Consider the following 27,920-nt stretch of genomic DNA (forward strand, 5'->3'; position numbering starts at 1 on the left):
CTCAATCCACATGAACAATGAGGGCCAGAACAAGGTTTTTAGAGACTTAAACTTTTCAAACCTCAAGTTAATACAAGGAATTAAAAGGCATTTCTCTGGGTATCATGCTCTCAAAACACCTTTATGAACGGTTAGCCACTGTTACTTACTCTTGGCCAGCAACAGAGAGATCAGGAGTACCAAACTCAAACTGAACGGGCTCAACCGCTTTCCTGTTCAGGGCCGGCCTCTGATTTATTTTCACATCAAATGATATCGCAAAGCTGGACATGGTAAACCTACAATATTTTCACTGGAGACTAGGGTCTGACATTCTGTTTAAATGAAATTTCCCAGTTGTCCCAAACACTTTTTATCTTATTTCCATGCTAGCTGTTTGAAATGTCACTATGTATTGCCACAATGACAGATGAGCAAAGGCACAAGAAAGCAACAGAGCTGGTTTCTCCAATGAACCATGCCTGGCAAATGTGACAATTTACTTTTGCCCCTGGCTCCTGGTCCACTCCCAGGTATTAATGGTAACACGGAGAAGCTCTGCAATGCAACTTCGTGCAGGCTGAAATACAAAGCACAGGTTAAGAAAATTCTGTATGCATCTATGCACCTATGTATATACATACATGCATTATTAAAGAATACCACTGATGGCCAAATCTTGCAAATATTTTTTTATTTTACTACCACAGGTTCTCTCACCAATGTTAGAGAGAGACTGACAGCAAGAAAACCTGGGCAATACAGAAAATTGATCCACGCAGCCATAATACATATTTTATGTGGATTAATAGACTGAGGCTTGGGCAGTATTGGTAATAAAGAAAATATCCTTCAGAAAACTTTTGCTTTTCAGAGTTGATGTTTCCTGCTCACTGGGATTTCAGAATCTGCAAAAGCTTCCTTTCAGTGACAGTAGGGAGAAGGCAATGATAACATGTATCATTACCCTAACTTATGTGCATATTTCTATTAATTATAATTAATTGTTCCAAGGAGAACATGAAGATCAAACTCTGAACTTGGGTTTCTCTTTTCTAATTTATTTTTTTTTTTGCTTTAATTATATAATAAACTTCTGCCTTTAAAAGGCAACTTCCTTCTATAGGCTTGCTCTATGACATATAGAGCTGGTAACCACTAGAAGAAATACAGAAGGGTTTATATTACCAATTAGCACCTGAACATTGCTTATTCTCTCTCCTCCATTTGAGCAACTGCTCACCCCGAATAACACTCCATTTACTTCAGCTCAGTGAGATAGGTAGACTTGCCTCTCATGGCAATGACTACTCCTGAGCAATGCTAAAGACAGAACAGTGAGCATTTGTATGCTGTAACCTCCACCTAGGAACATCCAGCACCCGTATCAATGTGTGTGAAATGCTGGTCTCATTGAAGTCAACGTTCAAAATTTCACCCATGATTTATTTTTCAATAAGTCATCTCTCACTGTTCTGCTCTTTGATATTGCTCTGCTTCTGAGAGTGCAGAAGATATGAAAAGGTGCATTTCTATTAGCAACATCCACTTTAAAACTTCACATTCCACCCTCTTGGTAAGGTTCTGCTGCCATCCATTCTCTGATACAAGCCCATACTCAGCCTTCACCTGCCTTTATCCTCAGAAGAAATAATTTTGACTATCACAAAACCCTCTGAGAAAAAAAACCAACACCACCACCCCCAACCCCCCCCCCCAAAAAAAAAACCAAAAAACAAAACAAAAAAACCCCACCAGAACAGAGGTCATCATGGTCTCTCTCATAAGCATTAGGAAATGAACTTTTGAGTAATAGATGCAGGGTAAAAAGTGTTCTGCACCATGGTTTGGCCAGTTTCCCCTGAAGATGTAAATCTATGCAACTACCTTCTTTAACAGCACACAACTGAAGCTCCAAATGATCAGAATCTTCCATGACTAAGACAATACAAGAAAGATATACTGTATTTTGGGGATATGTTTTCAGAGCTTAATAGTGGGACGCATCTGAAACCTTCCTCTTCCAGGGATGCAGGAGATAACCTGGCCCCAGAGGACCCATAGCCCAAGCCATTTCCTTAGTTTACTATTCCCTAGCTACAGCTGGGAGAAAGAAGGGGGAAGGGAAGCAGAAGACTGCAGATGGTCACTTCAGTTTATTCAGTACTCTAGTGGTTAAAAAACTTCCTCAGAAAGTCCTCCTCATTCAGGAGACACAAATTAAATACTCCTTAAAAAAACAAACAAAACCCCATAGGAATAGCCTCACCAGCCTCTACAGGGCAATGCCAAATAACTACATGCATGCATGCATGCACACACACTTATACATAACATATTCTCTATATTTTTTAATAGATACATATGAACAAGATATGCTTCATCATGTGCTATGCAATTGCAATCAAATAAAAAAAAGTGCACAGAAAGTGAGCACGATTTGACGTGTTAGTCTGACATACTTGCATACCAAAACTTTGTTCACCAAATGTTAGAGCAGTTTAACTTCTGCTTGTAAGTATGAATTTTTAAAAGGGAGAGCAATATTTAACTTTCTGCTCCAACGTCTAATTGCTTAACTGCAAGTTGTATTCAGATAGATGAATTAGCAAAGCATTTAAAATACAAGCTATTGCTGCCTGTCCTCAGGAATGAGTTTTCCACAGTGCTTCACACTTCTCAGAGCCCAAACCACTGCCACAATATCCCTACCGAGGTAAGTTTATTCCTGCGGTAGCTTCATTTCCGACAATGCATCAGGAACAAACATGACCTGTTATTATTAGGTACAGTGAATGAGTCCTTGTCAGCTAAATTTAGCCACTCAGAACTCAAATGTTTGGTACAAGCCAATTGGCTGGGCTCCTTTATAGGCGATGGAGAAAGACGTGTCCTCACGAAGGGTACAACTTGTCTATAAGCTGATGTTCAAAGCGGCTGGGATGGATTGCAGGTGCTAGTTTCTATCCCCTTTAACTAAAAAAGTAGCTCAGGAACTCTTGCTTGGCTTCAGCCCTCAGCTTTTAAATACAGAAAAAGCCATCAAATCTCCAAACCCCCAAAACAGTAACACAAAATTACTATACCTTAAGGAACAACATCTATTATATAAAATAAAGCTTCTGCAAAAACGTGGTGAGAAAGGTGTTTGTTCACATGAGCATGCTTGTATATATACAGCATATAAAATCTGACACCTAAAAAAAATATATATACCAACTTTTGGCACAATTGAAAACCCTTCAGCATGTTTCTTCTTTGAAAGTGTGCAATGCTTATAAGGAGGCAACTGTGATACTGCTTTTAAGCTATTTTAGTAAGGGCCCTTGACAAGCTTCGCATAAAATATTCAGCACTGATGCTTTCAAGTCCACACAATTTAACTTAAAAAGCTTTCTGTCTTCAGCCCACATTATAAATAGGGTTATCATAAAGGTGGTGTGTGGATTAGATGCCTTCCCTTATCCTTCCCATCTGCCTTTCTAAAGCATGATAGTATTGGATGGTCTCACAAACACAAGCAAAAAATGAAAATAATTTCTTCTCAGAATTAAAATTGTTTAATGAAAGTATTAATAGTTTTTAAGAAAATTGGAAGAATTTAACATACTGCATCAAACAATTACATTGTATCTCCAACAGGTAACAGTACAGCTGAAAAGCAGTTTGAACTATAAGGGTCTTTTACTTATTTAGTTGTCTATTATAAAACTGTACTGGCCATGCCTTCTGTTGGGAAGGCTTTTGCCTTCCAAGCTAAGTTTTGAAATGAAATCCTGGCTTTACAGAACTAAGGAGCCAATGCTCCAGATTTCAGAGGGAGCTGGCTTTCATTCCTAATCTTTTATTTTTATCTGTATAATGAACCGATACCTGTTCAATGTAAGGAAGTTCTTAAAATAGTACACTGAAATACTGAAAAACATCTACACTGTGGAAAACACAGCACCCACATTAACTTTTCAGACTATAGCTGCAACGAAGGACTCTTTGCAGGCATAAAGCAAAAGCCGTTTTCAATTTCTTACAGGCCTGGAGATTTCAGAGTATTTTTCTAAGCTATTCAGATGCCAAGGCTGGCATCAAGATGGAGATACAGTTGAGCCTATATGCTGTATTTCATAATGTAAATCTGCAGTCCTTAATCAGGCAGAACTCCAAGTGCGGTGTTTAAGGTTTTCTCAGCTGTTGTCGAAGAACTTCTGGATCAAGCACATGATTTAAAGCCTACTGAGATCAGTGGAAAAAATCCTACTGACATCAATAAGCTTTGATCAGACTCAGAGGACCAAGTCAGAAAGTTATCTAGGGCCTAAAAATGCACCCAGTGAGTTTTCCAAAGCACTGATGCAGCCTTTCTGCAGGTGCTGAAGACACTTTTATGACTGAGTGCTTTCCACATGGATTTTGAAAGCAAACATTCTCAGCTGAACAACACCAGTTTTGTCAGCTCAGCATCAAAACTTCTAGTTATCCTAGTTTTCTTCTCAAGTTTTCTACATTCCTATCCCGACTATACTAACCAGGCATTTTCTTTATTCTTTGTTTCTTTGGAAATCTGGTGTCTCTTTTTTGCTCTCATGCCCACTCCCAACTTCTTCCACCTCTCTGTTTGGTACACTTGGGAGTTTTATCCTTGACAATAGAACTTCATGATAAAATAGAAACTAATAACACTTTTAACTTCTACTCGTGTTATGCAAAGATATTTTAACTTCTTTTGAACTCAAGCTATAGGAAATGGTGATTTCAAACTGGACTTGATACATTATATGGTCATTGAGATATTTCCTATAAATATTTCAGATGGTAATTCTATTCTTCCCAAAGAGAAAATGACTTAATTATCAGGGCCTTTTGCTCACACTATTCATGGAAACAGCTATACTTTTTTAGCATATTTAAAGATATTAAATTATGAAAACCAGTTCACATAGGGTAACTAGCAGAGATAATTATCTGATAGCTCATTATGATGACTACAGCAATTTATTAACAATAAGTGCCACGTTTTATAACATGGCACCAAAAGCAGATACTACTGCACAGCCAAAAAAGCCTCCTTGGGCACTAGCAGATTGAAAACCACTGCAACGTGTTAGTCCAGTCCTGTTCAAATCCAGATGCTCCTCTCTGCTGTATCAATATTGCATGGCCACTGCAATCAATTTCCTTGTCCAAAGCTACCCAGGTCAGCCTGCTGTCTTACAAGAGCTATGTATGCACATAGGTAAATACGATTTGCCATTTTCTATGTTTTATAATCTACCAGTTAACCTTTAAACATGTTTACCAAAGCCTCTACGAGCACAATGTCTCATTCTGGCTGGAGAATATCAGGCACACAATGCAAGGTTTATACAGTAACTTCTGCTTGACTGCAAAATGTATGAAAACAGAGTGACTCCCTGCCTGTCTTGAGGGGAACAACGGTCCTCTGTCTCCCCATCCCAGATCTAACAGTCATTTACAGGGACTGAAACTTCATCTCCCACCAAAAGGAGAAGTTTGCCCATTGATTTAAACTGTGCCAAGATGTAATTCCAGGTGACTACTGGCAAGATATTTACTGCAGTTATTGCAAATGTATTTCATTAACAGTAACGATACTAAAACATTGGAAATCCATGAAGGTGGAATCAGAAGGACCAGACCAAACACTCACAGGAGTCAATGGAAAGACGAAGTGAGCTCTGGATCATACCTTGCTTACAGAGCACCACCGTCTTTACAGCCAGCAACATTTTACACAGAGGATTAGAGGCATATTACCGATTATCTATATAAAATCCCCATAGAATAAAATGTAAAAGAGTAGATGTGATGGATGCAAACACAGTGAGGAAGCGGGAAGAGAAGGAAGCTCGTGTTTCCACAAAGAGGCAGAATTACCGCCGCGCCTTCAGGAGAGCCGCTTACAACAACTGAAATCCTTCACACTGAAATTTGCAGGATGGGATCCTCTGCTTGCTTTCAGCAACCTCATCGCATTGTGTGAGAAATGAAGCATAGGAACCACAGCCTGTAAACTCCTTCGCTTCAAGTTTTAACAGCAGCATTTCAATTCTGAACAGTTAAAGCTCAGGGTATGTGACCGGGAGCCACGGAACAGTGGCATGAGATGGATCTTCTGTTCAGAGCCTGGGGAGCTCCCTGTGCTGCCTGGTTACCTTGAGGGTGGCTGTTTTAAAGAATCACCACGCTAATGAAAAAATCTACTTTCTGGAACAGAATATAAAGAAGGAGCAGTTTGCCCTTTCTTGTCAGCTTTTGCTGGAGTAAAACGAATTCACCCGAAATACAACCATCAGAGTGGGGTGAGAGGAAAGTGCAATATAATTAGAAGTATCACATGAAAGCTGTGATATGAAAGTCACAACCCCCTCCACCCCCACCTATTTATTCCAACTAGAATAACATCTTTTGCTCACACCAATATTTACCTCCTTGTTATTTAAAGAGGAAAAAAATGTCAGACCAACTTTTAAATTAACTTACGTACCATGCCTCCAGAAATGATTAATATTTCTTGATAGTTAACAGCCGCAATAAAAGAAAAACCTAGATTATTGTAACTGCAGAATTTCTTTTTGAACTAAAGCTTATTCCTCAAACAGTAAGATTTAATTGCTCGTGTTGTAAGGTCAGCTGCTACAAAATCATGATTATCTAAGATTTTTAATGCACAATTCAGCATGTTGCTTCTGTATGAAAAGGCCAGTGCTTTCAACAGGTAGGCTGGAAAACACAAGGGACTTCCATTAGAGAAACAAAAAGGGCAAACAAGAAAATCTGCAAGAGACCCCTGGGGAAGACTTACCTGCAGTGCTTGCTTGCTATCAGCCCTGATGGATTGAATCCATCACCAAAAGGACCACCCATCCCTATGAGCTTCTCCAGACCCTGGGAAGAGCACTACAGCTTTCCAGGAGTCGCAGCTGTACACAAGTTCACCAAGTTTATCTGAATTTGCACCAGGTGTTGGCCAGAAAACATCCAGAAAGTAGAGAAATACTGAAGTTTGGCTTACTGTGCATGCAGTTTCAGTTCGCAATGAGCGGGATGGCTTCTGATTATTTGTTGTTAGTTTTCAGTGTTCATGAAGGAAGAATGCTGACACCGTCACTCTTTTTATTGCTCGCAAAAAGCATTCAGTCTCCAAAAATATTGTTGACTTTACCGATTGGTTGCTTTCTTGTGCAATTTATTTTAAATAAGTTCTCTTTGGAAAGGATATTTTGGAATACACAATTAGAATAATTAACAACCAAATTTAAAATAAGAACATGGTGGAACGCCATTCAAAATCTTCAGCACATTGTTAGCATAACCTTCGCATATTGTGTAACTAAACATAAAACCCAGCGTCATAAGCAGCTGCAACCCCTAGCACAGCAGGGGGTGAGGAAAGACTGCTAAACAGAAAAGTAGCTTGACGTGTGGCTTCTCTGTTCTCTTCAGTGAGTTTATCACAGACTTGTAGCAAAAATTATTAATATTCAAACAACAAACACCGGCGGGGAAACAAACTTACATTTCTGATTTAATTAATACAGATTTTTGAGTTTTTACATAATGAATTCTAGTTTATATTAAGTACATCATTAGCTGTCCGACACAGTAATAATTTTTAATATTTGCCCTCAATCTGCAACTACCCACACAAAGTCTACACTAACAATAATATATTAAAATCATTAAAATCCTACACAATAAGCAACGTTTAATTGTTCCTAAAGTTAAAAGCCAAACCACTGAACTGGCAGAAGTCCCCAGATAAGCTCTTAGAATCCCGGTTTGCTAAAAATGATTTTTACAGGATTAGTTCCTGCTTTTGGAGAAGATAATGCCTTTTTTATTTTAGCTCATACAAGTAGTTCATATTAATGTTTCATTAAAATGGAAAAAAATAAACAAACTGGGAATCAGAAAAGCAAACGTACCACCTGCAATTTGTGAATAAAAACTAAGTATGAAAGACTAGGTCTATTATCTCTGCAATCTTGGAAAGACTAGCTTGACCAGGAACAACAGATCAATTTTAAAAGTGAAACAAAGGTAATGCTTTTTCTTATAAAATAAAATGTGCTGTAATGAACTTTCTTTTTCCTTATGTATTTAGAACTTCTAAGGTAGTTTTATTCTGGTAAGAGGACAAATTTGAAACCCTTCTCTGTGTTCATTCATAAACTAATTCTAATAATTTGCATCCAAAGATGGCTTGAATTAATGACCAAAAAAGAGTTTAAAAGCATAATTCATCACTTTATAAAAAGAAAAAATTAAATGTACATATAAAAATATGAAGTGTAAAAATGTAAAATAAAAAGTTTAATGACTGCAATGCATAGTAAGCTATGCTGCTACTTAAATAAGAGTCAGTAGCATTCACCCAAGGTTAACAAGATTGAAACACTGCCACACTCAACTTTCTTCAAATTTATAATCACTCATAGATATTTAGTAAGTACAATAGCAAAAACAAAAGTAAAGCTAATTATAAAAATTACTCAGACGTAAACCAGCCCACCCTGGAAAAAAAATAAAAATTAAATGCTTATTTTTACCAACAGGTAACTTGGCAAATGGTAACATTTATTTTCCATCTGCTCCTGAGGTTTTTCCATAAGTAATACTACCTAATCTTTCTGCAGCTCCTTTACAGTGCCATGCTCTGCTTCCCACAGCACGCCCTCAAGTCTGCACCTTGCCCCTGTTTATCTACCTTATCAGCTCAGGAAGAAATTTCGGCAAAACTCTTCCTCTGGTCACCGATATCTCTGGGAACCGAACCCATTAAGATATTTCTGACCCCTACTCATGCTATTTTAACTGTCTGTTGTACAGGAAGGAACTGATAAAAATAGGATTACAATGCCCTCACAGATGAACTAGCAGGAGGCTTGATTGTGATTGATGCCTGAATAAATATACAATAACAGGCCCTACATTTCAACACCGCTTTTGATAGAAGGCAAGAAGAAGTGTCAGTTTTCACCGCCTGGACTGCAGGACTCTCTTCTCAAATACCTGGGAAGTGCCTTTGACTGAAGATTCAATCTCCTACTTTTAGTCTGACTTTACGTAAAAGACCAGGAGGTGGTTATTAGTAGGTAGGAATGAATATTAGTATTAACTTGTGAGGAACAAAGGTACATTTCTTCCCACAGGTGCTTATGTGTGGCCCACCCCCAAGTTCAAATGAAGGTCTAAATTCCTTTGAAGTCTAAATATCTTCCCCAAAGACACTCAGTGCCAAGGTGGGTCTATTGGAAAAATAAGCAACATCCTAACAGCTCCATGGAAAAAAAGTGGGCTGGACTCAGAGTCTGGGCTGGGGAGAGGAGGGCTGGGATTGCCCAGGTCTTTGACAGCTCATCACCTCCTTGGGAGAAGTTCTCAAAAGGCATTTGGGTATAGACTTGGTGGGGGTTTCTATAGTAAAGGTGCATTAGCCAGCTCATTGCTGGGTTTGGATAACAGAGAGCACAGTATTTCCAGCCAACAATTTCAGATGGTTTTCCCTGACTCCATTGCACTGCAATACAGACTGAAGCCTGTCTGCATTCTTTTAATGTTTCTTAATAATTATTGAGTGATGTATTTATCACCCTAAAGACAAATCTCAGACAGTGAACTCGGTGCATCATTTTTATTAACCTTCCACTTTTTGGAGAAGAGGGCTTCAAGTGTCCTCAAATCACACGTTATCAGCTCCCACTTCAAGTAACACAGCTATCTATTCCACTTCAACAGTATCTCAAATACGCCCCTTCTTATCCTGCAAAAAATAGACACCTACTTAGCCTTCCAGTGCAACGATCCAGCCGAGAACTTCAGCAAGTACACAAACTTCACGCAGGCAAATGGTCCCTCTGGCTCCTTTGAAATCATCATGAAAGCCTGCATCTGTTCAGTACCTAGCTGGATCATATCCTGCTAAAAATAACTTAACTGTAACACTTGGCACTTTTCACAGTGCTTCATGTGCTGTAACTACTGTCCGAATGGCAAGCAGTGAGGAAAGCATACAGATATTATAAGCCTCATTCTATAGATCAGCAAATGAAGGCAAAGAAACCAGTTACTTCCTGCTCCTCATACAATGAGACTGTGTCAGAGCTGGGACTCCCCTTCCCTGTTCCCTCACCCATACGCTCCATCCTTCTGGCACCCGTGCGGCTCTCAACTGGAAGCACAGTCAGCATATGCAGCAGCTGCCTAGCAGTCTGAAGGTCTGCAAACAAACTTTAAAAATTCAGTTCCACTAATCACCACAGTCTGTAGCAATTAATATAGTTCAAATACTATAATTAAAAATAGTAGTATCATCAAACTGTGATATATATACCAGCACAGTATGATTCAAGAAGCAGAAGGACCAGATCTCCTTCTACTAGCATAGTAACTGTGCTAAATATTAATTTTGAAAGCATTTCTGACATGCATGAGACTGGCTTTCACAAACTACAGACACTTTTCTAACACCAAGAAGCCATATGAACCAACAGTTTGCCTCCTGAAGAAAACAATGCATTTACTGTATCTCTCTCTTACCCACTTACCTTTCTGAAAGGTGTCTGAATCAAAATTATTTCACAGCAGTCACCTATGTGAACTTGCCTTTCATGTACATGTCTAGTGCAAATCATGTGGCTTTTTGATGGGTACAGTAACTTCTTAATGCACTTCTCCTCAAGGGTTCAACATGCTAAGAACATATGCCAGCTAAGTGACACTGAAAATATATCAAGGCCACTTTCCATTCCCTGCTTTATACAGAAAGCACTAATTCAAATGGGCCATCCTTACGTTTACCTAAGCGCAAAGACAGGCACCAAACCCGTCACGCCATCTCTCACTATTCATTATTGGCAGATCTTACTGCAGTACTAATTATGATCTGAAGTCATCGTTCACCAAGAGAGTAAACCCCATCTCAGTGTACCTATGTACTCGATCAAACCCCCAAACCAAAGCACTGCAGGAACAAGATGCAAAGCATTTACCCAGTATGAACTTGGCCAGTTCCAAATCTGGAGCACCACTGCAGCAGCTGTAACCGTGTCCCTGCTGCAGCCAGCACACACTCCCTATCTGATGCTCTGGGGAATGAATCACAAACCCGGCTGACTTGGAGGAAGTTTGTATGAACAAGTAACACGGCAGAGCTCAGACCCAGCATTACTGACTGCGGAACTGAGATTAAGCTGTCTCACAACCTCCCTTCCCTTCACCGGTTTCAGTGGGATTTAAATGCTTGCAGGGTGACATCAAAATTACTGTGTTCAAAGTCATTTAATACAGCATCTCGCTGCTTAGTGTCACTGGAGAAGGTGCCCTCTTCCGTCCGGAGAAGCAAGAAATCCCTGCTCAGAGTGGTCAGTGATGTACAAGCACCACACAACACCACGAGGGATTTCTTCGTTCACACTGTGATACTCCCTGGTGGTGTTTGTTTGTTTTTTAATATTATTATATATTACTTTTTTTATATTACTATAGCTGTGGATTAGTACAGTCTTAAATCAAGGCTGTGACCCATATTATAATACCTTTTCTTCTCTGGGTTATGATGATTCAGCTGTGATTTGAACAGCATGCCATTCCAGCCCAGCTGTGACAAACTCTCTGTGCTACAGTTATAATGTAGAAATCGATTTTTGCATTGAGTTTGTAAAACCAAGCCAAACATACATAAAAGAAACTGAAATTTCCCAAGATTGTTTTTATTCCACTACTGATGATGCAACTCATTATTAAAGTTCACGTAGATGTACACAACGTAAAAAGTCATAAAGCAAAATATTTTTTCATATTGCGATTTAAAATATCTTTGAGTGACATTTAAATTCAGTTGGCTACTAACCAAATGATACGTACCCCCAAGCTGCACAGTAAGAAAGCACTTAAACCCATGCTGAACTTAAGCAAAAACATAAATCTTACAAATTTCACAGGATGAACACGTGCACTTAAAATTAAGGCAAGAGTTTACTGTTGTTTTTGTAAACGGGTGAATGAAATTTCAAAGACACACACACATATATATATGTGTGTATGTAAAATTACAAAACAATAAAGCTCTGTCCATGATGACTGCTGACAAGTAACAGACAATTCAAAGTCTGAAATATTAACTGAAGAATTTGAAATATTAACTGAAGAATTCTATGTGAAGTACTTCTACTAACAGATCCTGGAGAAGCAGTGAGAAATGTGGCACTGATCTGTACACCGTGAATTAAGAAGTGATACTAAGAATTATCTCCTAGTAAGTCTAAATTCAGCACAGAATAAAATTACAGTGTAATTGGGGTGGGGGAGTAGAGGAGGTACAATTGCTCTAAGAAAGGAGAATTATAGCTAGTCAGCTGCTAAGATTTCAAAATGCTCCAAAAACCCAGCTCCATTTTCATCACATTTAATTTTTGTAAATACATTAAATTCAGTCAAGTCAGTAAATTGAAATAATATAGAAGACTGCATCACCCCAGACTTTGGCAAAATGTGAAATAATGCCTTTCCAAAAACCTAGAATTAGCTTGCCTGTGAGGACTATCACACGGATGAATAGTGGCTAAAGGGCTATAAACAGATTGCAGCAGCACAAGGGAAGTGCTAGTGGATTGCCACAGGGATTGGTATTAGGATCAGTTTTATTTAACATCTTTATTAATGATCTGGAAGAACGGGTAAACAGCACATTAATTAAATTCACAGATTTCAATATAGTGAGAGGTGTTATAAACATGACAGTGGGGAAAGAAATTATACAAGAGGAGGTTAGAAACACTGAGAGAAGTAAGAAAACGGGATTCCTTCTGAAAAAAACAGGCTAATACATCTGAGAAGAATTAAAAAAACATAAATAATTAGTGAGAGGAAGAAACCTGAAACCCGTTAAGCTAAAACAAAAGACCTAAGGGCAGCAGCTGACAGCAGATTATGTATGAGCTTGCAACATGAATGGGAAAAAGAATAAAATGATCTGGGCTACGCACATAGATGTATCACGAGACATCAAAAAGACAGTGTGACGCAAGTCTGGACTTTCTGCGGAAGCAATGAAACATACGATCCCTGTACAACATCAGTATTTGAACTAGCCAAGGATCTCCCCTTGACATACAGTACGTCAGTGACACCCAGGCAGAATACTGGCATTTGGTTCTGAGCTTCTTGTGACACTTTTTGAAAGGAAAAAAACCCCAAACATCCAACCAACCAACCAACAAAAAACCCAACAGCCAACCACAAAAAACCAATACCCAGGAATAAAAAAAAACCCCACCCACTAGAAATAAGAGTGAGCAAAAGAAAAAAATCTGAAAGGATTACAAAGACTTAAGTATATTATGTAATAGACACCAGGGTCCGAAAGGTACACAAATATAAACATCACAAAAGGTACAAGAAACCTTTAGGATCACCTTATCAACCATGGTACACTTTCTATTTTTTTAAAAATGAGAATAACTTTGGAAGAATATAAACCAAGTATTAGTTCCCATTAGTAACACCTACCACACTGTGGAACAATCTTGAAAGGAACTAATAAAACTCCTTTTCTCCATTCAATAAAACTGCGCAAAACATTCAAAAATACAGCCTAGGAGACAATTCTGTAAGGGCAGAATGGCTTAATAGGCCTTTTCCATCCCTAACTTCAATGATTCCATATGAGACAATAAGCAGAGAGACAACCCTCTGCAAAATTAAATCACTGGGAATCAACTGGAGAATGAAAATTAAATCACAGCAAAGTATTTTCTTCTTTGTAAGCATTAGCATTAATCACATGCAAAAGTAAAATATTAGTTAATTTAATTCTCTGTGCCTTCCAGACTCTGGTCGAAATGAATCAATGCAGGAAGAGTGATTTCTCTGATAATTGGGGAAATGATAAGGAGGGAAGAAAAAAGAAGAAAGAAGAAGAAAAAAAAAACCCAGTACAAATAGGTGGTGAAAATGAAATTACCAGAAAAGGACTAGAGAACACCATGTTAGGGGACCCATTTCTTCTGAATTCCATGTAAGAACAATATATGTAAAATTTTACAGTGGCGACTTTGAAACAGCATTATCCAAAGACGGCTAGAATTGGAAAGAAACTCACCTTGGACAGTACAAACCATACTAATTTAAGTGACTTATTAATAGCCTGCAAACCCCTGAAAAAAAGGCTTGACTATACGGCACCTTCAAACGGTTAGCCCTCTGTAATGGCCCAGGTTTGCTGCAGGGAGAAGGTGGTGGGAACCCAGAACCCCAGCCCCTCCTCAACTGACACAACGCAGAGTGGGCACGATGAATTTGCAGGGCATGATGAATTTGGGAACCCCTTCTCCTTAAACTGCTGCGGAACAGGCTACTCGGGTGCGTGCCAGCCGCTCCCTCGGCCAGTTGTGTCAGCATCACGGCGATGATGAGGCACAACAGAGGGCATCGCCGCCACGGCAAGCGCGGTGTCACGCTGGCGTTTGGCTCTGCTTTTTAAGCCGCGAAAGGTCAAACTGGACAAGCCACAGCCTAACGAAGCAGTGTGTAGCCGGGGGTGAGGCAGCACAAAGCCTTTCAAATCGGTGGCTAAATGATGGCACGAAGCAGTAAGGGACTGGAGTCACCAGTGTAGCCAACAAGAATCCAGGTGTGGGTTTCGCTGGGAGTGAAGATTGCACTGGTTTTGCAAAAGCTGGTAATTTAAGCTTGTGAACTACAGAAATAGAGGTATGTGTCGTGGGAATACGGAAAAACGGGCATGAACACAGCAAGAGGCAAGCAGAGCAGCTGAGCCAGCCCCTGCTGCCTCAGGGCCAGGGTTTTTTCCAGACAGCAGCCCAAGTACTTTAGTTCAGTGACAGACTTTATTGAGCTGGCAAAGAAATATGTAATCAACATCAGAAAAAATTTAAAAAAACAAACCCAAAGGAACAGTACAGAAAAAAATAACTAGGGGTCTGGTTTGTTTCTTCTGATACATTTTAAAAATAGATACTTTCCTCCTACAGGGAGGAAATACTGTATTTAATTAGAAGCATAAATCATTATGCTTTTATAGTTAGTAATATCTTCTATAATGAAAGTCGATTAGCTTCTCACTACATATGCTGTTTATTGTTCAAATTTTACGATAAGTTCTAATAATGGAAGTGTTACAGATCAGTTTGGTGGGTTTTTTTGGTTTACATTCCACCAACTCTTACATTATTCTTTGTTACAGACACATCAGCAGAAACCTGTCTGGCTTTCTACCTACTGCAGAAAAATACACACTATCTTAAAGGATCCTCTGAATTTTATTGGGATAGATTTATCTTTAGAACTCTATGATAGCGTTGAATTTTAATCCTCGCATTTAAAAATGGGGCCGGTTCTCATCCCCACACACCTAGCGAGCAGTAGTGGTGTGACAGGCTCGTCCCGCTGCCACCCATTAGCTCTCTATCAACACGTAGCCGCAAATGTCACTAACTTCAGCAATTTTCTATAGGGCTGCAATTATTTTCCTCTTTCTATTTCCCCCATCCTACAGCTACACAATCAAGACGTAAACACAAAGAAAGTGCAGCAGACACATCACTGATTTCATTGCCATTTAAGCCAACCCTTAGCAGCTCTGTGCCATGGACTGATGAGGAAAGCGCATTAAGCACTTGCAACAGAACATCCAAGCAGGTCTGTTTTGCAGCCTGATTAATAGAAACAACCTCTAAGGACTAATCACAAGTCGAGCCCTGTTTTGTAGATTAATAGAACAAAGGCACAAGAGAATAGGGAAGGTTACAGGACTAGAATATAAATAAGAAAAAGGTGTACACTCTAGGTAGTTGGACTGCTAGTAATTATCAGCTGAAGGCACATCCTTACAGCGGGGTCTCGCTGCTCTGTGCTAAAGCAGCTCACTTCCAGATGGACGATCAGCCTCTGCATCTCTGAATATTTTATCTATCTTAACTCCAGAATTTATGAAACAACAAAATCCTTTGCTGAAACAAAACATACTTTCACCTCACACTTTAGGCATCACTTAAATTTCTGTTGATACCAGATGATTATAAAATTTTCAGGAATTATACTTACCTTTCAGTTACGCATAGACCAGCGAATACAGTACTGGAATATAACAAACAACTGTTACTAAAAACACTGCTGCCACTACAATATGTTAGCAGATGCTAAGACCCAGCAGAGATCCTACACAGCCCACCTGACCCTGCAAGGAGGTGTGCTGCTCCTGCTGCGCCAGCCTGGCCAGCGGATTTTGCTGGCCCTGAGCAAGATTCCACCGCATGTGGGAAAGGTGTTCAGCCAGAGAAGAGTCCTACAAATAAATACCTTTGAACCAAAATGCAAGGTAACAGACCTTTTTTCATCACTTGGAATTTGCTAACGTTCAACAACAATTAGAAGCTATGCATGAACTATGTGCGGTGTCTACACAAATACCATATAGAAAATGATGAAACTTTTTCACCTCTACTTCTCTGCTTTTGAAAGTGTTCAGTATGACTGGCTATAACAAAACATGGTGAAGATAATCGCAACACAAAAAGCTGTGTCTGTGCCTGCTTCAGAGTTGAAGAACAACTGCAGGTACCACCCTTTGCCAGTGCTTCATTAAGCATGTGCAATCTGCTGTCCAAAATCCTGAACAAACTAAAAAAATCCTTCTAACTTCAAGAAGGATGGATTTCATCCATGATGTGACAACAGAGTATCTCTATCTACAGACAGATTAAACAGTATTTTCAGAGTGATTTATACTTGACTTCTTTACATATTTGCTAAGCTCTTCCAAAAGCTCTACCTCTTCCAATGCTCTACATGCAAGAACATAAGCAACGCATTCCTGAATCTTATAAATCTAGGAATTTATAAAAAAGGATCTTCAAGTTAGGCAGTGGAAGACATTCTTCCTTAAAATGGTACTTTCCAGGTTTCTTAACAAATGCAAAACCTGTGTTCTATTCACAAACAAAGAGGGAGACAAACTTACTAAGAACTGAAAAAACAAATCCAGGTAGGTACCCATAACCCTGGAGACTACAGTGTATTGGGGCATCCCATATTAAAAATGGGAACACTTTAGGATTACAGCTTTCAGAGCACTCAGTTTGCCTTTCTCCTCCATTTCACTGTGGTGCAGGACATGGAAGTGGCCCAAGCAGCCCAGATGGAACACCAAGAGAGGTGTTAAAGAGAACACCTTTCTTGCGGTTTCTTTTTATTACATTCCCAGTTTTGGAAACAAGATGCATTAAAATCTGTGCCAGGAAAAGGAGACTGAAAGATTCATCCTTCTTACATAAAGCTTTCTTATATGAAGTTTGAGGCGATACACAATCTGTAAGTATATTGCCAGGGTACGAACCCAGAAACCTTACTCACGAGAGCAATACAGTTAGCAGCTGCAAATATCAGCTTTTGTCTGTAAGATACACCGATTCACATAGGTACAGAAATCAACCGGCTCTTTGAAGAACCAGACCACACAACTCTCGTGTTTGTCCTACCCAACCAGCAAACACTGCTGAAGCATAAAAAGTGAGAGCTCTCCAGAAGCAGAGGACAGACATGTTGGCAGATCTGCAGGTACAATACTCAAGTACTTACAACATTATTTAATGCAAAATAAATAAAACACACTTCTCAGATGGCTGCAAATCATCATGAGCTCATTTTCTAGGAAGCATCATTTCCTCTGTCAAAGTAGCCACAGGCACAGGGTTTCCAAGCATGACATGCATGTCAGTATGTAAGGCAAACCGCTAAGCACATATATTGAAGGATACTGTGTTTAGCGTTTATCTAAAACACTAAAGAAGAGGAACACAGAATGGAGTTACTAGGTGGCAAACCCCATTACTTTCTCCCAGGTACACTGCATGCACGCCATAAAACGATGTGCTTGTCTGTGCAAAAGTAACTGAGGAGATAGCAAGGCATCGCAGCTTGTGAGGCCAGCTGTACTTACTCAAGGGTGTATGCAACTCAGCCACGTCTATGGAGGCACAATGATAAGCTGTTGACCTCTTCCTGCTTGTAAACCACTGCTTAAGCTTTCTCCCTGTGTACACATACACAAACATAGCTCTCAGCCATATTAAGATTCTGAAATTTAACTAGCAGAGTCAGAAATGTCAGCAACTCTCATACTTTAGATGCATACAAACCATAATACAGACTAGCACCTCAACATTTTAGAGGTGGTTATAAATACTCAGCGGTCTCATTGATTTTGAACTGAATCCGTGAGTGTTGACCACTTCTGAAATAAGGTGCCAGATCTATTCTGCTGAACGGATTCTCATGAAAACCTGATGAATGTAGCTGTCACTCTTGACCTTTATGTCTATGCTCAGATTCACGATCAGTGTTCTCTTATTTGAAGTGCTTGTGCAATTTTTGCTTTATTTCATAGCCTCTGTGACTTTAAGCTTTTTATACATGTCAGGGTAAAGTCAGCATTCTGATCAATAAGTATTAGATAAATATGACCGAAATCATCTTGAAGAAAAGTCATCAGGAATCTTATCCTTGACTGGGAGCTTACAAAATCTAGTCACTTGCTACTTGACTTCTGTATTAAAACCAAACACAGTTTTTCAAACACAAATTCTCTTCCATTTCTAGTGCATTTTATCACTATCACATCATATGAGGTTTACCACCAGTTCTACCTGAAACAATGTAAATCCTTCCAAAATTGTTTCCTGTTTGCCCTGAATAGATGAACTATGAAGCAAACCACCCGTAGACTACACCTATTCCACACACCTGACAATACACAGGACAAGACCTACCTTCTCCCCCATCGTCCCTCTCCCCAACCCCAATCTCATTCATTTCACCACATCTTATAAATACACTTGAAAGTAATCCCTATTTTTCCAATTACAACTTAACTCAGCAAAGCTACTAATACGTGTATCTGCACATAACTGATAATTATATATTTAATTAAAGCTTATTACAAACCTCCCTGAGTCAGTGAACCTACCCATGTCCCAAACTTGGCACATTTAGGTACCCTGTTGAAGCATGGAGGGGGTTGCTACATTTCTCCAGTGTGGGCTGACACCTGCACTGTGAAGTCTCCTGTAGTCTTCATGACTACTTCATGTAGCCCATGTAGTAGCGCCTTCTCATCCAGGGTCACAACTCCTGACTTAGAAATGATTCATGCATCCAGTGCAGCAGCACTGCCGATAACAGCCCACAAAATGCACTGATGTGTTGTTTGGATCAAAATACCGTGCTGGAAACACACATGTGTTCGTGCATGTTGGGCTGGATGGGCTTCGCCCTTCCAGTGATACAGCCCTCATGTAGTCTGCCAACCCCAACTGCAAAGCCTTGGTGTCCCGCTTAGCTCCTCGCTGGAATTCTAGTTTCTCTGGCTCACCAGCCCCTCTGGGACCCTGAAGGTCCTCCTGCTCTGTGGTCCAGCAGCCAGACCCTGGCTTGCACTTGCCCACACACCCTCCAACAGCCTCTTTGTCTGTCACTCAAAGCATCCAGCGGCTCCCTAATTCTTCTTGCTTAGGGTATAGGGGCAATTAAGGAGGAAAGCAAGTAATGGGGCTTGAGGAGCACCACCCAGTGCAAAATCTGCTCTGATGCCAGCTTATCAAAGCTCAGGCCCCTCTCTTATCTCTCCATTCTCCTACTGTGAAGGTGGTTGTCCTCAAGCAAAGTAATTTTTCGGTTAACCTTAAGAGCATGGTATTTTCAGTTTTGTCTTTCTTCCCTTCTGCACCAGACTACCACAAAGAGGCATGGTGCACATACAGGTAGGAGAAAATGGAAAAGCAGGAGTCCTGAAGCGCAGAAGCCACATGGAAGAATTTATTCAAGCAGGCATCAACACACAGCACTGAGTGCAATCCCCATAAGGAACTGCTTATCTCCACATTTGGCTTAACTCTCACCTTCCCTCCTCTTTCCCCAGATCCTATTCTTTCAGGGGGTTCAGACCTCCTCCCAAGGTGAAGTCTGTAGCAACCAAGTTGGAAATGTCAGGAGTTTTATAGTATCCTAGTTAATCCCTATTCTTCCTAGCTCCTCGCTGGGTGCAAATGCTTTCAGCCTGCTCAGCATACACAAATGCCATGTTGACCACTGTGTTATCCCAGTGTTCAGCAGAAGGAAAGAAAACTTCTTGTTCCCAGGCAGCTGGCAAGGGAAAAAAAACACAAAACCAAAGCAAAACAGAAGCACAACCTGTGGGTTTTGTATGCACAACTTGTGTATCAAAATTACCTCGTTGTTGGGCAAACTACACTTCAACCCACAAACAGGAGACCACCATAAATAATTAGCCCCTCAACAGCACAGCTCACGCTCATTCCGGCTCTTTGCTTTTTTGCACAGCACCTGCTGAACTCCAGGAAAACGGAGCAGGAATTTGAGATATGGAGCAGATTCCCACAATCATCTGCTTGGTACTGCTCTGCAGGAACTCAAACCCCCGTTTCCACACTAGGAAAGATTCAAAAGAGTTAGGAGAGCTATCATTTTGTGTCTGTTTTAACTGGCTAGACTTCCACCCACAAACAGGCACAGTTTGTGCGTTACGCTAGTAATGAATACTCTAAAATTCTTATTCCTGCTGAAGTCAAGCCTGAAGAAAAGGTTAAGACTTCATGATCTGCCCTAGTGCCAGGATGCAGAGCTTTCCAAAGAATCAGTTAGGACAGGTCAGCATCACAGTATTAAAAATGACTTATGAGATAATATATTTAAAATTATAAACATTCCACTATAAGAAAAAAAGGAATGGAAAAAGGAAAGAAAACAAAGAAAGCAAGCTTTTAGAAGTAAACAGGACATTTTTTTTTACTTAGAAGTGACTCTGATATCAAGGAGACTGAAGAAAAATCCCAACAAGACATTCCTAACAAGGCAAAAAATGTAAGCAAACCGCTGCAATTCTAGACCGGGGGAATACATTCCTGGATCCTAAAATGAGAGACCTGAAGGACAAATGCCAAGAAAAATGAAACAGGAGCCTGCACCTTTAAACACAACCACGCTACGGTGGCGGTGTGTTTGTTTAACACACAGACAGAAGACTTCAGTCTTTGCCAATATTTTTCTCAGTTGCTGACTTCCACTGCATAAACACCAGAATTTCTCAAAAACTGGTACAACACCAACAGTCTTGTCCAGTCTCCCCTGGGGTTTCCTCTCTACTAAATAGCAATGAAGAACTTTATTGCTGAGTCGTTCAGTTTCTATTCCTCCCTTTTTTAGGCACAAGCTAATTGCCCACTAAGACTATGAAAATAAAAGAAATGAGATCCATTCGAACCCATCAGTATATCTGAATCCCATCATGTGAGTTGCCAATTGGTTTTCCAGTCCTCACGCTCAATATCTGCTGTTAATTTGCTTGCTATTTCAAGAACTTGAAGACTGTCAGCAAAATCCATGATGCATTACAAAACTTATAATTGAAAAGAAAAAAACCAGCATCTGACGCTTTTCTGACAGGATAAACACAAAGTCTGAAAACATTGATCAAAACAAGGGAGAGGTACTAACTTAGAGCTACTCATATTAAAATAGATTGCAAATGAAACAGGGGGAAAAAACATTTACAGAAATAATTCCAAACTGAGTCAGAACCATTTGATGAAACCGCCAAAATTTACACGGGGCTAAAAAGAAAAGAAAAGAAAAAAAAATTGCACAAAACGTTATTTTTAAAGGAGATGGTTGAACCTGTCTGTACTTTCTTAAGGCTGCATTATCCATGCCAATTAAAATTTTGCTTCTGAAAAAGAGTTAAGGCACTTCCTCTAGAGTTACTAAAAAAAGCAAATGAAAGCTTTGGCTTCGCAGAGGTGAGCGATAGCGAGCCGTTTGTTCTTGACCTCTGGATCACCGTACAGATCAAATTCTTGGACATAGGAAAAACCCACTAGTATTCATTAAAAGCATCTGGGAGGCCAGCTTTGTGCTTCTGTTCTTGAGACCTGAACAAGCTACAACTTGACAAACGTGCAGGATATTGCTGAACAATGCTGCTGTTCCTGTCAGAAGGGAAGAGCTTTATTCCCAGCTTCATTCAGGATGAATTGATTATCATCACAATGATGTAAATAGCAGATTTCAATCACTATTTAAATAATCAATTTTAATCTTTTACGTTTGTGCTTTTCCGTTATTTCCATAAAATTGATTCCATTAACCATTCAAACGCATTGCTTTATATTGAATTAGCTTTTCTATTAAACATCTTCGTCCCTCAAAAAAATTCGTCTACCTATAGTTATCTAAACACATATATATGCTGAAAGTCTTGGATCTTTTAATTCTGTTAGATATGGCTGGATCATGTCCATATATTTTAACAGCAAAAAATAATGTAAATTATTGTTTATTAGATTTTATATTTATGGGTTGTGACATTTTTTGTGGATTTTTTTCCAGAGAACAGAATTTAAAATCCATGAATAAGTCTGTTGCCTCATTATTCATGAAATTAACTACCATACATTTCTATGCACACAAGTTTAGCAGAATATTTTTTCCATTTCAACTACACCCATCTTTCAAACAAACCAAAAAAGCTACCTGTAGAGCTGAAGAGCAGAACAAAAAAACCCAGATAAAAATATTCTCCCTGAACAATTATTTCTGTCAAAATGTGGTTTAAACAAATTCTGGCTCCGGTTAACTGCAATTCTCTGGTGGTTTGAATGCTTTTAAAGCTTCATTAAAAAACAGACACTGCTAGAATATTTGTATTCAAACATCTATAGCATACTACAGTAAACTCAGTCCTTAGCATGGATGAACAATCTCAAATATAATTTTTAAAACCCTCATATTTTACAATAACATTTGAATTTAAATAAAACATACATATTCAGCACCTGAAGCTGCAGTAAAAACAGACTGTCTCTCCTTACCCTTCTACAGATACATCAGTATGAGTTATGCTTACATATACGTCACAAAGGGAACTTCAAGATTAAAAAATTCCTGTATCGATTACTGCCTGTGCTTTTTGTCCTGTTCAATAAGTATCCTCAATCTCAAATTTCCAAAGGAGAAAATGTTTCCCTTAGAATCTTTAAGAGTTTTGACTGCACAAAGTATAAACTATCGATCATTATCCCACCAAACAAGCCAGGTTCATAGGATAAAATCAGAAGGAAGAGAAAGGAGGGAAATGTTTTTGTGGATTGTTATCTATAAACCAAATGGAAAGTCTTCAGCCATTTTGCTCCTTCAAGGTACATCAACAAATCTCCTATTTAAGGTGTGAAAATGTCAAGTTACATTTTCCTCCTCTGAAAATGAGCAGAGCTCCAAATGTGATTCATGTCCCACCCTTGCTCTTTTCTCTTTTAGGGGCTGATACTTTTGTTTTCTACTCCCCTCCAGCTAATGCCATTTAATACTCTCAGAACCATCAGGCTAAATTCAAATTTTCTGCTCCTTAGAGGCTGTTGATATGCACCACCGCACATTCCAATTGCAAATACACATGAATGCTCCTGTGTATTGTAAGTTATTTTCTACATACAAATTCTACTAAATTGTAAGTTAGGAGGCACTACTTGAATTCTCTTAGGTCTTTAGAAAGCTTTCAGATGTACCATGAGTAATAACATGTAATGAATATGGACTGATATTTCTTTTCTGTAGTTACACTGAGTTGCAATTTACATTTTCTAAATAGATGACTTATAGCCAGTTTTCCCAGTATCCTGGCAATTACTTCTTAGAAACCCCTGACAGGCTGAAACCTCCAGAATCACAGCTGTTATTCTTGGTTTGATCCCTCTTTTTAAATTAAAACCAGTAGCTTTATCGGCAAATGAGATTTTTTTCCCTCTGGAAATACTTACAAAAATGCACATAAATTGAACATGCCAACTTATCTCATTTTCGGGTTGGAGCATCTTCTGGGTTAATGACCAGTGTTCCACTACTGTGACAGAACTAATTGGAGTAAGGAGGCCATAAATACATACAAAACCCCCACAAATTCCCTTCCTTTGGGGTAATCTGAAGATTTATAGTAACAGAGTGAGATGTGATTGGAGGAGAAGGAGAAAAAATTTAAGAAGTGCTAACGGTCTTGTCTGATCATTCTGTCTCAGTTTCCAGGCACAGAACAGATTTGGAACAGATTTTTCTAGTATCTGATGTGACTTTTCCTTCCTCTCAAAGGCCAACTAAAATGCAGGAAGCTAGCTGAATTTTCACATTTTCCAGGAACAGTCATTATTTTAAAAAAAAAAAAAAAAAAGAGCGAGGGGGGGGGGGGGGGGGGGGCGAAGAAAAGGCGACACTGCATCTCTATGCTCCGAACACAAACTAGCTGATCTAAAAAGCTCTACTCAAAATGATAGCTTCATACATATGCCGTTCACTTGTTATGGTTAAAACACCTCAGTTCCTTGATGCAGCATCCCTTAATATTTCAAAACAAACGTCCTAAATCCGTATGTATACCTGCAAAATTAAAGAACTTCCAAATGCAGCTGGAGACAAGAGGGTAACAGATTGCCATTATGGATTCGGGAAGTGAAAAAGGGGTAAAGATCAGTACATTTTGCCAGTACATATAAATGCAAATGCAAAGGCATATCACACAGTTCTCCATTTCAGAACACTAAGCTTGCTCTTGCCCAGACTTGGATTCTATGTTCTCCAGATCTCTCCAGCAGCTCCGTAGTAAGCAGAGTTCACGTAAATCTGCCCCAAATAAATTTGAAAAGATGCCTACACTTCATTATCACGGGATGCCTGCAGAATACAAGCCCTCTCAGTCCAAGGCATACATACGAAAGAAGGCGAACACAACCTCAATCTTAGCAGCCAACCTTCCAGCCCACATGACTGCTCGCCTTACAGCAAGTCTCAAATCCACCTCATGCTACCCAAGGCCTTAGGTGCCCTGTCTTCTTTTTGTGTGTTATAAGCTATTACTAAAAAAGTTACTTTGAAATGTCTGTAAGAGGTGACTCCTAAGCTGAATTAAGATCACCTTTCTCAATTAGCTGATGCTGCAGGATTTAGAGTATTTAATTATTTTTTTTTAGCTGAGCAATGTCAGGCTGATTTAAACAACAAGCTAAAGGCTGACTTAAATTAAAAAAAAATTAGTAGCTTAAGTGAAGAATGTGAGATACAGAGCTAGATTACAATTTTGTAGCCAGCACTAATGGACACAACATGACCAAAAGAAGCACTGTCAGAAGTGTCAACGTGTGTGGTGCTGCATGAATCACCAAGGCCTGCAGGCCAAGTGAAAAGTCAATAGAGATGAGATGAAGGGGAAAATTTCTAATATCTGTATAGGTTTGCCCAATTCTTTGGTTCAACCCTTGCCACTCCCCCTTCCTCTCCTACTTTCACCTTTAAAGCAAGCCTGGCACCAAAAATCTAAGTTATAAGATTATAACAAACCCTTCTTACAGGTGGACATAAATTAGCATTTAAGTACGTCAGCTGACGACTAAGAACACCAAGTAGCATAACGATTATCACCATCACTGAAGTTGAGGTTTCTGGTACAGCCTGAAAGGACCATGGCTGTTGTTAGCATGAGAATTTAAAACAAGTGCTGCTCAAGTCTCCACACAGAGAGGTATCAGGCGTCACAAACAACGTGTAGAAAAAACAAGGAAGTCTCTCCTTACTGCAAAACTGGACAGAAATGTTTCCTGCATATGCTTGGCACAGGGGTGGAATGCGATCAAAACTGGCTTGCAATTTCATTGTCACAACTTTAAAAGCAAAAAAAGCCTAGAACTGATCAGAAATAATGCTTAAAGCACCTGCTGCCTTGTACCTTGTGCTGTGTGCGTATTAAATGCTACCACACTAATCTATTAGCACAGCAGACACATGTACCCAAGCAGCACACAGTGTACCGAAGCTTCTCTAATACATACCAAGATGACACTGCAGTTAATCCACAAGCACAGAGTGGATATTGAACTTGCAATTTTTTAAGTGCATTCAGCAGGCAGAATAGAAATAATTACAATTCCTTTTGTCTTATTTCCCACACGTGGCTAAAAATAGCCTATTTATACACACACACACAAAAACAAAGTGGCAATTGTTTCAAGGTGGTTTACAGTTAAGTTTGATACTGTTCTGCGGGGCAATACAACAAAGCAGCTTCATGCATTTTCAACAGGAATGATTCCTGCTGCAGTTCAAGTAATAAACAGCAAAGAAAGTTTAAATTGAGACTTACCATGGGGCACCGTATATTCGGAATCCTTTAACTGTTACCTCTGAATCTTGTAAGTAAATACTATTTGTCAGGAGTGACTGAACATTGTCAAAGTCCTCTGGTTTCAATTTGGACACAGAGGGAAAGCGGTAGTAATCTTGTTTAACAAGGTCTGCCATGAATTCCTTATCAAATGTCAGTTCATGATTCCCAGCAATCACTATTTTATATTCATATGGTAGGTTTCCTGAAATAACAAAAAAGAGGACTTAATTAGCACATTTTCCTCCCACACCAGCGTTGCCGGCACAATAAGTAGACAGCTAGCAGCAACAGAATGAAATACCCAAGATCTGTGTGCATCTCCATGTTGAGCAGAAGTTATTACTGCTGCTTCTCTTCCACTGAGTGAAATGATGTTGAAATGTAAAGTAACAGGACACAAAGCAATGTCACAACCAAAACTGTGTACTGCAGAGTTAAAGCGCACTGGTAGGCACCAAACGAGCTCCAAAGGTGGCATAAACCACCACTGCTCCCTTGCTTTCAGCTGATGACACACTGGTTTAAATTAGCCTAAGATGTGACACTGAGTCCTACCACTTGGAATCACAGCACCATTCAGGCTGGAAAAGACCTCTAAGATCATCAAGTCCAACCGTTAACCCAGCACTGCCAAGTCCACGACTAAACCATGTCCCCAAGCACCGCATCTACATGTTTTTTGAACACGTCTAGGGATGGTGATTCCACCATGTCCCTGGGCAGTCCATTCCAATGCTTGAGCATCCTTTCAGCGAGGAAATTTTTTCCTAATATCCAATCTATATCTTCCCTGGTGCAACTCTGCTTAATTGATGGGACTGGGTCAGAGTCAGCAGTCCTGAGTCCCAGCCCACAGGAGGGGGCTGCAGGGAGATGCCACAGGTGGCTGAGTGGGTGGGCAGAGCAGCGACCCTAGGATGCTTCAAGTCTGTTGTGAGGGTACTAGGCACCGGGTACTGAATTAGACAAGTGGCATTTATTTCAGATCTAACCTGCTCTCCAAAGCTTCAGTTCATTTGCAATGGACTTTCACTTTATTCTTACTATTTATATATACATACACACACACATATATATATATATATATGTGGTAGTAGCTCATTTCTGTAAGAAGTACAGGTGTAAAAGAAAGCACGAGATTCAGGCAAGTAAGATGTAAGGTAGGAAAAAGGAATTGTGGTTAATTCATTTACTGTGAGGGTCAGAGACAAATAATATGGACTTGATTACCCCATTTGGGGCAACTATTCCCACTGTTTGGAAGGAGGCATGGATCAGGCCCGTGGAGCCAGATTTCTGGAGTTCAGAGACAGATTTTCAAGAACTTAGTACCAACAATCAGTGCCAGATCTTCCAAATAAACACACTGGGTGTTGAGCTCTTAAAAATATGTGTCCCATAACACAGTGTCTTCACAGAAGTGAGGTTCTTTTACAAAATCTGTCCCACCGTGACTTGCCAAAAATCACACGTAAGTTTGCATCAAAGCTGACTTCTATTGCCTTCACCATAAGCCTGATTTCCTACTCTTATACCACATCATTCACTTTGGTATTTATTCCTAATAGTCATTTAGAATAGGTTGGGTTTGTGGGGGGGTTTGGGGTTTTTTTTGTGGGTTTAGTTGTGGGGTTTTTTTCCATAAAGGCAACAGAATGAATGTGGAAATCTATGGGTCCATCTC

The 27,920-nt window shown here is 39.6% G+C and overlaps 1 protein-coding gene across 3 annotated transcripts in view; it reads right to left on the bottom strand.

Annotated features, from left to right (window-relative positions):
- The window catches only part of MPPED2 (metallophosphoesterase domain containing 2), a 108,737-nt gene that overhangs the window by 22,695 nt on the left and 58,122 nt on the right, over positions 1-27,920 (bottom strand). For all 3 annotated transcript variants that reach the window (XM_056355035.1, XM_056355036.1, XM_056355037.1), the window contains exon 4: positions 26,213-26,438. In XM_056355035.1, the coding sequence (XP_056211010.1) occupies positions 26,213-26,438 (226 nt within the window). The remainder of the gene's footprint in view (positions 1-26,212; positions 26,439-27,920) is intronic.

This window comes from Falco biarmicus, chromosome 10, assembly GCF_023638135.1.
Source record: "Falco biarmicus isolate bFalBia1 chromosome 10, bFalBia1.pri, whole genome shotgun sequence".
In the NCBI taxonomy this organism is placed as follows: Eukaryota; Metazoa; Chordata; class Aves; order Falconiformes; family Falconidae; genus Falco; species Falco biarmicus.